Source organism: Ursus americanus, chromosome 8 (genome assembly GCF_024610735.1).
Source record: "Ursus americanus isolate L20-20 chromosome 8, mUrsAme1.1.p, whole genome shotgun sequence".
Lineage (NCBI taxonomy): Eukaryota > Metazoa > Chordata > Mammalia > Carnivora > Ursidae > Ursus > Ursus americanus.
This window is the reverse complement of record NC_142134.1, coordinates 15806648-15819550: the sequence shown is the minus strand read 5'-3', so window position 1 is coordinate 15819550 and position 12903 is coordinate 15806648. Positions and strand designations below refer to the sequence as shown.

At 34.1% G+C, this 12903-nt stretch overlaps 1 protein-coding gene across 15 annotated transcripts in view; it reads left to right on the top strand.

Annotated features, from left to right (window-relative positions):
• Positions 1–12903, top strand: part of PTPN13 (protein tyrosine phosphatase non-receptor type 13) — a 199199-nt gene that overhangs the window by 150381 nt on the left and 35915 nt on the right. For 8 of the 15 annotated variants that reach the window (XM_045791283.2, XM_045791210.2, XM_045791293.2 and 5 more), the window contains 10 exons: positions 2347–2436; positions 2762–2869; positions 3051–3182; positions 6126–6589; positions 7625–7771; positions 8997–9090; positions 9706–9791; positions 10888–11047; positions 12419–12633; positions 12755–12853. In XM_045791283.2, the coding sequence (XP_045647239.1) occupies positions 2347–2436; positions 2762–2869; positions 3051–3182; positions 6126–6589; positions 7625–7771; positions 8997–9090; positions 9706–9791; positions 10888–11047; positions 12419–12633; positions 12755–12853 (1595 nt within the window). The remainder of the gene's footprint in view (positions 1–2346; positions 2437–2761; positions 2870–3050; positions 3183–6125; positions 6590–7624; positions 7772–8996; positions 9091–9705; positions 9792–10887; positions 11048–12418; positions 12634–12754; positions 12854–12903) is intronic. The other 7 variants (XM_045791303.2, XM_045791235.2, XM_045791221.2 and 4 more) reach the window with 3 other exon arrangements.

Genomic DNA, 12903 nt, shown 5'->3' with positions numbered 1-12903 from the left:
TTTGACTTCTAACAGATACTCCTTAGCCACATTAAGAATATTGATCAGTTTTATAATTGAGGGCAAAAACACTTTGCATAAACCAAATGGACTTTGTCTTCACAATGGTGATAAAAGTATACATATAATACTTAATCTAAACTTACCCTCTTATTTGTTTCACTTTATTTTATGGGTTTGTCCTGTTGTATTTTATTGGATCTAGCAGAAAATTAGAGATACTTGTCTATTTTAGGATAAAAGTATTTTTGGATGCTTAGATGATAATAGTAAGCTAGGCATTAACAAATTCATGGACTTTATGCTTGTAAGTATATGTATGTATGTATATACATATATATATATATACACACATACCCAGTATATAAGGTTCTTCACACCATTGCCCAGTGATTTTTTTTCTTTTTGGAATCTTATAAATTAATTAGAAATACTGAATTACTACTATTCTTATTGATTATAACTAAGTTTATAACTAAGTTTTGGTCAAAAAGAAACAATGAAATAGGGACACATATGCTATAGAGAGCTAGCCAACTTGCATTAATGCTTAGTGTTTAAGGGATAAAGTTAATTTACTCCAGAGAGCAAATGATTGCTGTTACTTTTTCTGATGTTAAAGTGGTTCATTTCTAGAATATGAAGTATCACATTTGCATCATTTAAGCATTAATACATGCTATGTAACAAAATTACTTATTTTGTAACATTTATACAATTTTAAATCCATGGGTAGTCATGTGTTGAAAATAATCTGTAATATTCAAAAAGCTGCAGTATGCTTAAGAACTATGTAGAGATTAATTTGAAAGTTTTGTTTACAAAAATTATCTTTCGAAGTGTGTTGCATTCATGTTCCATCACATCACACACAAACCAGTTTGAACTATCAAATTAAAATTGATATTATTAAGTATACTAATTTGCTAGAGCCGCTAAAACAAGGTCCCACAGTCCTGGGTGACTTAAACAACAGAAATTTATTTTCTCGCAGTTTTGGAGGCTAGAAGTCTGAGATCAAGATGTTGAAAGCATTGATTTCTTCTGCGACCTCTCTCCTTAGCTTGTAGGTGGCAGTCTTCTCCCTCTGTCTTCACATAGTCTTCCCTCTGTGTGCACACATGTGTGCACATGTCTCTATTCAGATTTCTTCTTACAAGGACACCAGTCCTACTGGATTAGGATTTGTCCTAAAGAACTCATGTTCATTTCTTATTTATCTCCAGCAACAGTTAAGTTCTGAGCTACTGAGAGTTAGGGGTTCAACATATAAATTTGGGAGTGGTGGTAAAGGGACATAATTCAGCCCATATCAGGAAAAGATGAGATAGTGTGTGTGTGTGTGTGTGTGTGTGTGTGTGTGTGTGTGTGTTCACATGCTCAGATTGCTAAGTAAATGAAGTAATTTTATTAACATGACACTTAAGTAGCATATTTATTGGTTTAATTTAGGAGATATTTGTGAATGATCAACCTACCTACTCAAAAATAAATAAAGCCCTCAGTGGAAATAAGAAAAAGTAAATTCTAGTTCTGATGCTAACATTCCCTCAATTTATTTAACTAGCATTTATCAAGTATTGACTAAAGGCATTTTGCTAGGAGTGATACTAGCTGTAATGTTGAACAAGTTATGAACTATTATTCCTCATCTGCAAAGCTATGATTTAAAATCTTTTTACCTAACTCGTAAGATTGCTCCACAAATAAGAAGTAGATGAAAGTCCTTTGAGAACATGAATGTGCTAGCCAAGTCATTATTAACAGGATTTTAAAAAGTAAATCCATTTTCCTCTTGTTGCTGCTTTACCATACAACTTACCATGAATATTTTATTCATTATAAGTAAAAATGTAAACCACTTATTAGTGAAAAATACTTAACGTAGTGAGCATTGTCAAATTCAGGAAGTCAACTGTGATGTAACAGAGAAACAGTGTCAGAAAACTTAAGTTTAAGGTTCGACTCTTGCCTGTACTGAGTAAACCTGCTCAAATCATTTAAACTCTTGAGAGTTATTTACTCATTTGTAACTGAAATATATTTATTTCACAAGGAATCATTTATAAGGAATTAACATGATAGTATCAGTGGCATGATAATCACATATTGAACCATGTGATGGTAATCAGTCCCTTTGTGAACTATAAATCACCATCAAAATATAAGACGATGGCATAATATTATTTGAAATAAAATTTCAAAGTGACCAAGTAACCTATTAATGAATTTTGTTAACATTTAAATTGGGACAAGCAGACAGTCTCAATGCCTGGGCGTGTTCTGTTTATTTTATCTTAATTTTACATTGTAAATTTTTTTTAAAAAGTTGTAATTTTCCAATAGATGTGCTACACAAAAGATGGAGCATAGTATCTTCACCAGAAAGGGAGATCACCTTGGTGAACCTGAAAAAAGATGCGAAGTATGGCTTAGGTAAGTCATTGAGATTCTTAAAGGGATGTAAGAATTCAAAGAGAAAAAGTCTGTAGTATAACATTAGCATTGAGGCACCAGCCCACTCCAGATCGAGATGAAGGTTGCCCCTTCACCCCACCCACCCACCCAGTCAGGAAATGTGAAAGATGAAATGCTTACAAGCAAAACTTCCACCAAAGTTAACAGTCCCATTTGACATGTGTTACCTATTTATCATATCTGATATGAGCATCTCTACACTTCTGTGCATTGGACAGACTGCTCATTAGTCATTGAAAGCACCAGTGTCATGAAGATCTTTCTTAAATGTGTTGTTTCACAGGATTTCAAATTATTGGTGGGGAGAAGATGGGAAGACTGGATCTAGGTGTATTTATTAGTTCAATTACCCCTGGAGGACCAGCTGACTTGGATGGATGCTTAAAGCCAGGTACTTTACATTTAGGTGATTTCCTAAGTACTTAACTGACAGGCATGCATTGGCACAGACGGCAAAAGTAGAAGTTGGGCAAAACAAAAATACTGAAAAATAATGTCAGGCAGTGACATTTCTAAGATTTAGCATGAATCTCTCTTTGTTTTTGAAAATACTGGATTGTCTATTTTTACAGGAGACCGTTTGATATCTGTGAATAGTGTGAGTCTCGAGGGGGTCAGCCACCATGCTGCAGTCGAAATTTTACAAAATGCACCTGAAGATGTGACACTTGTTATCTCTCAGCCAAAAGAGAAAATACCCAAAGGTAATGTTGTGGATGTTTCTTAGCTGTGTATTCTGTTCTGCTTTTCACAAGAACTTCAATATCATGGATTGGATTGAAGTTCCAATTGGATTAAAGCTTAAATTGGATTTAAGCTCCTTATTTCCTTTCTGAAAATGTAATATATGTAGCTCTGTTTAATATTATCCATTAGTGTAAAATTCATTCATCACTTCCAAGATTTTCTATCTCATGCATCTTTAGTACTATATGCATAAAAATGGATTTGTTGTGCCAAATTGATGTCACTTAAAGAAATTTTGAGTACTCGGTGCATCCCATCACTTCATAGGCCAAATCAGAAATAAAATTCTTTACCCTGGTCTAATTAATATAATTATGTAATAGTTATCTGTGAAGTCCTATCCTGAACAAGACTGTAAAAAGTAAAAGGATAAAAACACCTGAAATTTTAAAACAAGACCATATCATTTTGTCTCATAATTCCTGCCATTAGCATGTTGTGGGAGAAAAGGCACTTGACCAAGATGAGATGACTTGAGTTTGAGCCATGATTGTTTTTCTTTAAGGAGGAGACAGTGATCTTGGCTGTGCCTTGTCTACCTTGCACAGAGTTGTTCGGGGTCTCAGGTGGTGAAGCAGTGTTGGTGAGAGAAGCACACACAGCACAAAGGGCTCCAAAGTCTAGGGTCACATTCTGTCCCCACTGCTTAACGCTGTATACCCTGGGAAATCAGTTGAACTTGCTAAGACTCAATATACTTATATATCAAATGGTGAATACAGAAGTGCTTATCATTACAGGTTTTGAAAATTAAATGAGGTAATACATGTAAAAAATTAGCACATTGCCTGGTACCTATTAAGTACTTAAATGTGGGTTTTAGCTGTCATTATTAACAGTATTTTTCAAAAACATTGTTAATTATGTGCAAATTACCTTCATCCCGAAGTACTGAGAAATATGTCAAGGAATAGTTCAATATCACCTGAAAAATAAATAAAGCTCTAAGGGACTCCCACCTTGATTTTCTTTTCAATAGATATTTTGTAGAAAATGCATTCATTTGTTCAACAAATATTTACTGAATGCTTCTGATGTGCAGGACACAAAAACTCTACCCTCATGGGACTTAACATTTATCAGAAAAGACAAATATTGAACAACTAACTAAACAAATGTCTCATTGTAACTATGATAAATGTTAAGAAGAAGTCCAAGGTACTGAGAGCATTTAGCAGAGAAACTTTACTTAGTGTAGGGACCAATAAAGCTTTTCTTTTCAGCAGACTTTCATGTGGTTATTTTATTTTTTACTACCCATTCTCAATAAAAGTTAAAAGCATAATGTTAAAGTATAGTTCTGTGAAACTGTTTCTTCAGAAAGCTAGATTAATCTTACCATATGTGTAGCTATACTGTAGTGTAACTTGAAATAGAACTCAAAGAACCTAGAACATTACCAGCATATACCTTAGGCTGTCCCTCAAGTATCAACCACCAAAGAGGAAGGCTTTTACTTTTCTTTATGTTTGCTAATGTTTTTAAAGTTATAGAGTACATACTAGTTTGTTAAAATAAATCCAATTTATACAGAAATCAATGAAGTAAAAAGTAAAAGTCCCCTTACCCCATTCTCTAGGGAGACTCTTTGATGTCTATGTCACTTTCTGTATATTAGAGATAAATTTTTGAAAAAAAAATACTGTATGTACACACATACACACAGACACACTTTTTTAAAACTAAAAATATAATTATTTTTTATAATCTAAATATCAGTTTACAAGTTGTATACTCTATATTCTGAACATCCATGAATATACACCTTTTTCATGTGGCATTATATTTCATGTCATGGGTGTATCAAAATTTAATGTTTTTCTTTTATTGTATATCCAGGTTAGCTATAATTCTTTTATAAATGTGGTTCCTACAAATACACTTGTATATACACCATTGGAAAATGTACATATTCCTAGAGGTTAGATATCTAGAAGTAGATTGCATATGCACATTTAGATTTTCGACAAGTGCTATCTATTTGCCCAAGTTTTATTGATGTTTAGTCAGCCATGTAGATGTGACAGTGCTCTCCTCACACCAGCAATGGCTGAAATTATCATTCTCATTTTTGTCAGCCACAGAGATAGAAAACTGTGTTAAACTGCATATCCCTGAGCAACGTGAGAATGTCTTTTCATGTATTTATTATTTGTATTTCACTCTGAATTTCCAGTCTACATATCATACCCTTGTTCTATAAGAGTTTTAAATCTCTTTCTTACTAATCTTATGAAACTCTTTATTAGGGATATTAACTCTTTGATTATTTTTTGTTATTTTTGCAAATATTTTCTCTCCAGTTGCTCATTCCTCTTTTAAATTTTCCTTGGTTTCCCTTGCTGACATAAAACTTAATTTCTTATAAATTGCATCTGTAATTTTTTTACTGAAATCTATGATTCGTGTCTTAGGAAAGCTTATAAGAGCTGTATATATATATATAAGGAATTTGGAGTTGCCTTGATAATTATTTGGAGTCTAAAAAATGCAGTCTGAAAGAACAATATAAAATAAGTTATTAATAACCATGAAATAAGGATCAAGGAGTTTTGGTGACTCAGATTATTTCTACTTAGGGAATCAAGAAAGTCTTCACAGAGGAGACTCACTTGAAATAGGTATTGGAGAATGGAAATGGGGAGTTAAGGCAAGGGGGGTATGCATTTTTATAGAAGATGCAACAGGAGTAACCTTTCAAAAGAGGGGGCAAAGGAAACAGAAAGCACCTGCCACATTTGTCGGGTCCTGATATTGGCTCCAGACCCTGGATCAGATGTTGTGAATATGTTATCCTGTGTGAAATCCTCCCACAGTCACTATGAAACACTGTGCAAGTATGTAAGCACTGTCCTATGTGCCACTAACTTGTTATTCTCCTTGATGGATTTGACTTCTAGTGCCTTCTACTCCTGTGCACATTGCCAATGGCATGAAAAACTACATGAAGAAACCTTCCTACATGCAAGACAGTGCTGTCGATTCTTCTGAGGATCACCGCTGGCCGCATGGTACCACAAGGCACATCTCAGAGAGCTCTTTTGGGCTGTCTGGGGGCCTGCGGGAAGGAAGCCTGAGTTCTCAGGATTCCAGGACTGAAAGTGCCAGCTTGTCCCAGAGCCAGGTCAATGGTTTCTTTGCCAGCCCTGTAGGTGACCGAACCTGGCAGGAATCACAGCACGGCAGCCCTTCCCCTTCTGTGATCTCCAAAACCACTGAGAAAAAGAGGATTTCTACTGACAGTAATCGAAGCAAAACTAAAAAACCAGGCATTTCTGATGCAACAGATTACTCTGACCATGGAGATTCAGACATGGATGAAGCTACTTATTCCAGCAGTCAGGATCATCAGACACCAAAAAAGGCATAGTTTAATTTGAATCTCTGGATTTTTTTTTCCATTTAATAAAGCAAACAACAGCAAATATATTACACAGCAGAATAATCTACTATACACTGCTTACGTTATTCTGGAAAGGAAGAATAGTTTATGTACTGTGTTACTAACTGCTACTGCATTTGATGCTAACTTTCAGACAAATTAGCAGCTTTGAATACTAACTCTAAAATGGCTATTATTCTGGGAACTTGCAACCTGATAACAAAGGAATGAATAATCAGGTTATGATTATTTTCTATAAGTTGTTTGTCTCTTGCATACTTAATGTTTATATTAAGAGAATTTAATGTCTGAAAAAGTTGTTCCTAAATAGTTCATATAATGGGCAGTTGACTTTACTGTTGATAGCCTAAATTCTTCTGAGGTTCTGAACATATGAAAATAATAAGAACAACAACATACAAAATTGCTCATTTCCTAGAAATGTTATAAATGTAAACTCACATTCACAAGCGGATTCAGAAAAGAACCTTTAGTCCTTTGTTCACCGAGGAACCAACATTCCTCATAAGAGGGTTATGCCCTTTCAAATGGGGCTTAGCTGTTGTGCCTATGTTTATATTGAATTTATAAATACAAGCAAAGTAAACATGAAGCCTACTTATCTTAGAGGTCCCAACTGAAAGCTGCGGCTTGATACATATTGATTTTTAAAGGAAATAGAAATACTTCCTAAATGTGTGAGCATAAAAGGCATTAGACAGGGATTATGTAAAAGCCAAGTTTGAATGGGTTCTGGGCTTTCCTCTGCCTTATCTAGCTGTTTGACCTGAAGCAAGCCCTTTAATCTCTAGACCTCAATTTCCTCAACCATAAAATATAAAGACATTGGATTAGATGATCTCTGAGATGGTTTTCAGCCCTCATGATCTTTGAATTTACTCAATCCCTTAATACCTTGCTTTTCCTTAATTTTTCCAAAAAACACATATTGATCTTCCAGTAGTAATTCATTTTGACTCTAACAAGAAATCCTTTTGTTTGTTTTTCTTTGTTAAGGAATCTTCCTCCTCAATGAATACATCCAACAAAATGAATTTTAAAACTTTTCCTTCATCACCTCCTAAACCTGGAGATATCTTTGAGGTTGAACTGGCTAAAAATGATAACAGCTTGGGGATAAGTGTCACGGTACTGTTTGACAAGGTTTTCAAATGTTTTCTCTTCTCCATTTCCAGCAGCCTATTGTATGCCAATTTATTAATTTAATTATTTTGCTTCAAAAGGGAAACCTGTGAAATATTTCCCAAATTAAAAATTCAGTCGTATCTTAAAACTTTTTAAAAAAACTTGTGTGCTAGAGACTTTTTCCTGTGGTTTAAAAGAAATTAGACAAATGCTACTTACTTAAACCCTGTAGATTTCATAATGCTTAATCTGAATACAAGACTAAGAAAATATAAAATTAAGTATGTTTTGCATACGTATGACAATTCTGCTTGAGCATTGAATAATACATTTTAACCTACGTCATAAATAAATTCTAATGTATATTTACATGCCCTTTCTCTCCAAAATATGTCTTAATTGTAAACTTGATTAGTATATTGAAATTAGGGGTTCCCCAGGAACATATGTACTTGTATGGTAGTTAAATATGAGCAGGCTAGTTGATGAAAATACTTTAGAATTCCATTCTATTAATTCTAAATTGTAACATTATCATTTATGACATTTGAAGAAACATACTGTTAGTTAGGAAAAGCCATCTCAAAACATGGTAGAAATAGCACTATTAACATAGAGAGGTCAAAAAGAAAACCTAATTTTCTAGCACTTTTAAAAAATATTGTAACTCTTTACCTCTTGCCCTTACCTTCTTTAGAATTTTATTGTCTTCTTGTTGTGAAGGAAAATAAAATCTATATCCACAAGAGATGGAGAATCTACTTATTAGATCTCATTTATAGTATAACAAAACTTATCTACCGAAGCCTTTTAAAATGAAAAAAAAAAAAAATTGTTCCTTGACTCCTAGATTTATAAGTTGCAGTTTAGCAAATATGATCTGAAGTAAATTATTCTATATGCTTTTTTTTCTGACAGTCATGTTCTCATACTAATTTTGCATAGATGAATTTTGCTTTCTGCTTGCTTATAATGCATGGTGTAGACTTACAAAGGGAGAGCAATTCATATAGTCAAGATTTGGCATGTTGTTTTCTGAGTAGAGAGTTTTTCTAAAGAGTAAGTGCTTTACATTTGGAAAACTTGGCTACAAATATTCTTGGGTTTTGAATTAATTGCATGTGCTGATGTGCTGCTGCTTTGGCTGATGAACTGAATACTTTCTAGGTCTCAGATTTGAAAGATGGAGTGTGAAATTTTCCATATGACAAAATGTTATTTTATTTGTCTTTTTCCACTTTAGGGAGGTGTGAATACCAGTGTCAGACATGGTGGCATTTATGTGAAAGCTGTTATTCCCAAGGGAGCAGCTGAGTCCGATGGCAGAATTCACAAAGGTAGAGTGTGTGTGTATAGGAACCATACATAGGATTATCACTTCAACAAATAAATAAGAAATTAGAAAATTGATAGAGACCTTCAAATATTCATAATATAAAATAACATATGCAATTATTTTAAGACTAAAGCATTAAAGAATTCTCTGATGTCATCCCAAAAACTCTTCTTTCCAGCCTATTCTCTAGTACCAGAAAATACCTTGACAGTGTTGTAGTTCATGTTTTTTACTTCTTTCTAAGAAGTAAATTGCCTTAAAATGGGAAAGGAATAGTGCCCTGTAAAAACACTGACACCTATATTGTTAATAAAAACTAACTGGGTTAGTTTCCTCCAGTCTCTCTACATTTGTAGTCAGTTTATCTTTTTCCATGATTTAAATTGATTTTACAGTACATACAATATTTTGTTCAAAATTAGATTTAAGATTAGTCATAAAATTTGGAAAGAACATAGATACATATTAAAGAAACTCTGTGAAATGATTTTGTCCAGAATTTGTCTGAGTCTCTCCTCAAATAAATTAATATAAAACAATACCACAAAATATTAAAAAGCATATAGAATCTTTATCTTATCATTTGCTTTTTTCAAATGTACTGCCTAATTTATAGGTGATCGTGTCCTTGCCGTCAATGGAGTTAGTCTGGAAGGAGCTACCCATAAGCAAGCTGTGGAAACACTGAGAAATACAGGACAGGTAATAATGGTTCATTATACCAACCTTTTAAGATATGTCAGAAGAACATAATAATGTGTGAATAATATCTGTCTCATGAGGTCTCCAAATTTGTTAGTCAAGAAACGAAGCCTGACTCATGTAAATGTTCTGGTATTTTCTTTTCCTTCAAATTGGGAAACACGTATTATGACAGAGGACTTTCACTGAGAAAACTTCGCTTTCTATAACACATTTAGCCCTAATATTACCAGATCTGACAGGAGGAAGGGTGGAGATTGCATTCTTTAAATTTTTCGTAAACATCTACAAATATCTAGTGATTTTCACTTCTAGTCATTTTTCAGCCCAAAGGCTAAATTACTTTCTGAAGTTTACCAAATTATTTACAATGATCTGTATATTATAGTATGTGGTGATTTTATTCTAGTGCCCAAATTTCCTATTACATGTTTCTGTTAATTCTAGAAGAGAAAATTTTTTTAAGAGAGAGAAAGCAAGGGAGGGGCAGAGAGAGAGGGAGAGAGAGAATCTTAAGCAGGCTCCACATCCAGCATGGAGCCCAACGTGGGACTTGATCTCACAACCCTGAGATCATGACCTGAGCTGAAATCAAGAGTCAGACACTTAACCAACTGAGCCACCCAGGCGTGCCAAGAAATTTTTCTTTTTAATTGTTTATTTTATATAGAAAATTGTTTATTGGATATAGAAAAATAAAACTTTGATTTTGAAATTTTCAATCCCTTTCTTTGGTTTTGTTTTGTTTTTTTTAAAGATTTTATTTATTTGAGAGAGAGAGACAGCCAGCGAGAGAGGGAACACAAGCAGGGAGACTGGGAGAGGAAGAAGCAGGCTCTTAGTGGAGGAGCCTGATGTGGGGCTCGAACCCAGAACGCTGGGATCACGCCCTGAGCTGAAGGCAGACACTTAACCACTGTGCTACCCAGGCGCCCCCCTTTCTTTGTTTTTTTATTTTTTCTTCCTCTACCTATATTTTGGTGGACCAAGTAGTTACTATAAATGATTTTATACCATCAGCTATACAGAGTCCTAAAAATTTGTCTACTTTCTTATAATTCTTTTTAGTTAATGAAGTGCTATTCCATTTGTCTAGGTGGTTCATCTGTTATTAGAAAAGGGGCAGTCTCCAGCGTCCAAAGAACATGTCCCTGTGACCCCACAGTGCACCCTTCCAGATCCAGATGCCCAAGGTCCAGCCCCGGAAAAAATGAAGAAAATGACTCATGTCAAAGACTACAGCTTTGTCACTGAAGGTCAGGCCTTGAGAGACTGCCATCTCACCTTTAACTATTTACTGACTTACTCAAAATTTAATTTTTATATATTTGATCATAATTCACACTGGAGTCTCTCTACTCTTAAAAACTGTAAATAATCTGATGGAGCAATATACCAATTTTCTTTTTTAAAGACACGTATTTGTACCTCTTCGAGTTTGAAAGACCTTGGATAATGAAGTCATGCGTAAAACAAGATATGGCCACCTAATGGTGCTTTAAATAGTTGTAAAATTCAAATGAAATTTTCAAGGGAAGAAACAAATATAAATAATTACTGAGAATGGCTTTAAACCCATATGAAACCTTGGCTTTTAACATTTTCTATGTTTTGGTTTAATTTTACAGACTTGTCAAGCTAACCCTAGGCAGAAATTCACCTCATAGTTCCCAAATAGTGGTGTTTCTTAGAAACTTGCAAGCCCTTGGACATAACACTACTTGATAGTAAAAAAAGAAAATTGAAGAATGATGTAGTACTGAGTTTTTCATAAGGCTGAAAGTGTTCATAATACAAAAGTACCCTTTATTCTGAGATTCTCTTTATCTCATTTTCAAGGGCTTAAATGTCCTTTACTTTATAAACGATGGTGGTGGTATATAGTTATTGTTTTGTCTTTTATTTTAATTCCTTATTTGATTGCCAAATGTTAGTACCTCTGAATTAGTCACAAAAATAAGAAGAAAAAATAGCCCAGCCTGTATTATTTTATCTGATTATGAAAATAAAATCAGCATACCCACTTAATCTCACTGCCTGGTATTTTTTATTTTTTCCATCACTCCTTCTTTAAATGTGTTTTTTCATTCTTTTCTGGTTATTATTCTTTCAGTTTCTTTTGTTGATGAGAATTTTTGTATAATGCCATTGCAGTTTACAGGAATAAAGTATGCATCACTAAAACAAAGTGTCAGCTTACTTTCCTCTACCCTTCTCCAACATTTGTTTTGCTCTTCTTACCATCTCTCTGCAATTATGTATCTGAATTTCCCTCATTCTTCTCCTTCCCCAGACTTTTCTCTCCTTTTTTGTTATTCTGCAGTCTTTTATTAAAATACATGGGATTAAAGCATAATTTTATTTTCAGAACCTTGATATCAAAACCCTTTCCTGTTCCAGTAGCTTAGTTCATGCAGCTTAGTTTATTAAGTTTCCTAATGACAGAGAGTGTGAGGTAGGATTTGAATATAGAGTAAAAGTACAGTAAGTGCCTATAAGGCTGTAAATATTCTTAGAAAGTGGCCTTTTTAAGATGTGTCTATAAGTATATGTGTTTGTATGTTCATATGTGTACATAGCATGTTAAGAATATTTAAATTTTTATACCTTTTTTTTTTTTTCTCCAGAGAATACATTTGAGGTAAAATTGTTTAAAAATAGCTCAGGCCTAGGATTCAGTTTTTCTCGAGAAGACAGTCTGATTCCTGAACAAATGAATGCCAGCATAGTAAGGGTTAAAAAGCTCTTTCCTGGACAGCCAGCAGCAGAAAGTGGAAAAATTGATGTGGGAGATGTTATTTTGAAAGTGAATGGAGCCTCTTTGAAAGGACTATCTCAGCAGGTAAGCCCCCAGGTGTTAAATGTAGCACTTTTAATAATGAGATAGATTGGCCTTATTCATAATGATTTCGTAATGCTGGCTTAACTGTATCTTCTTCTTTTGTCGTTCACGGTTCCCCTAGGAAGTCATATCTGCTCTCAGGGGAACATCTCCAGAAGTATCCTTGCTGCTCTGTAGACCTTCACCTGGTGTGCTACCAGAAATTGACCCTGCTCTTTTGGTGAGACCTGTGAAAAGTCTGTGTTTTTATAGACTAGAATTGAGTGATTA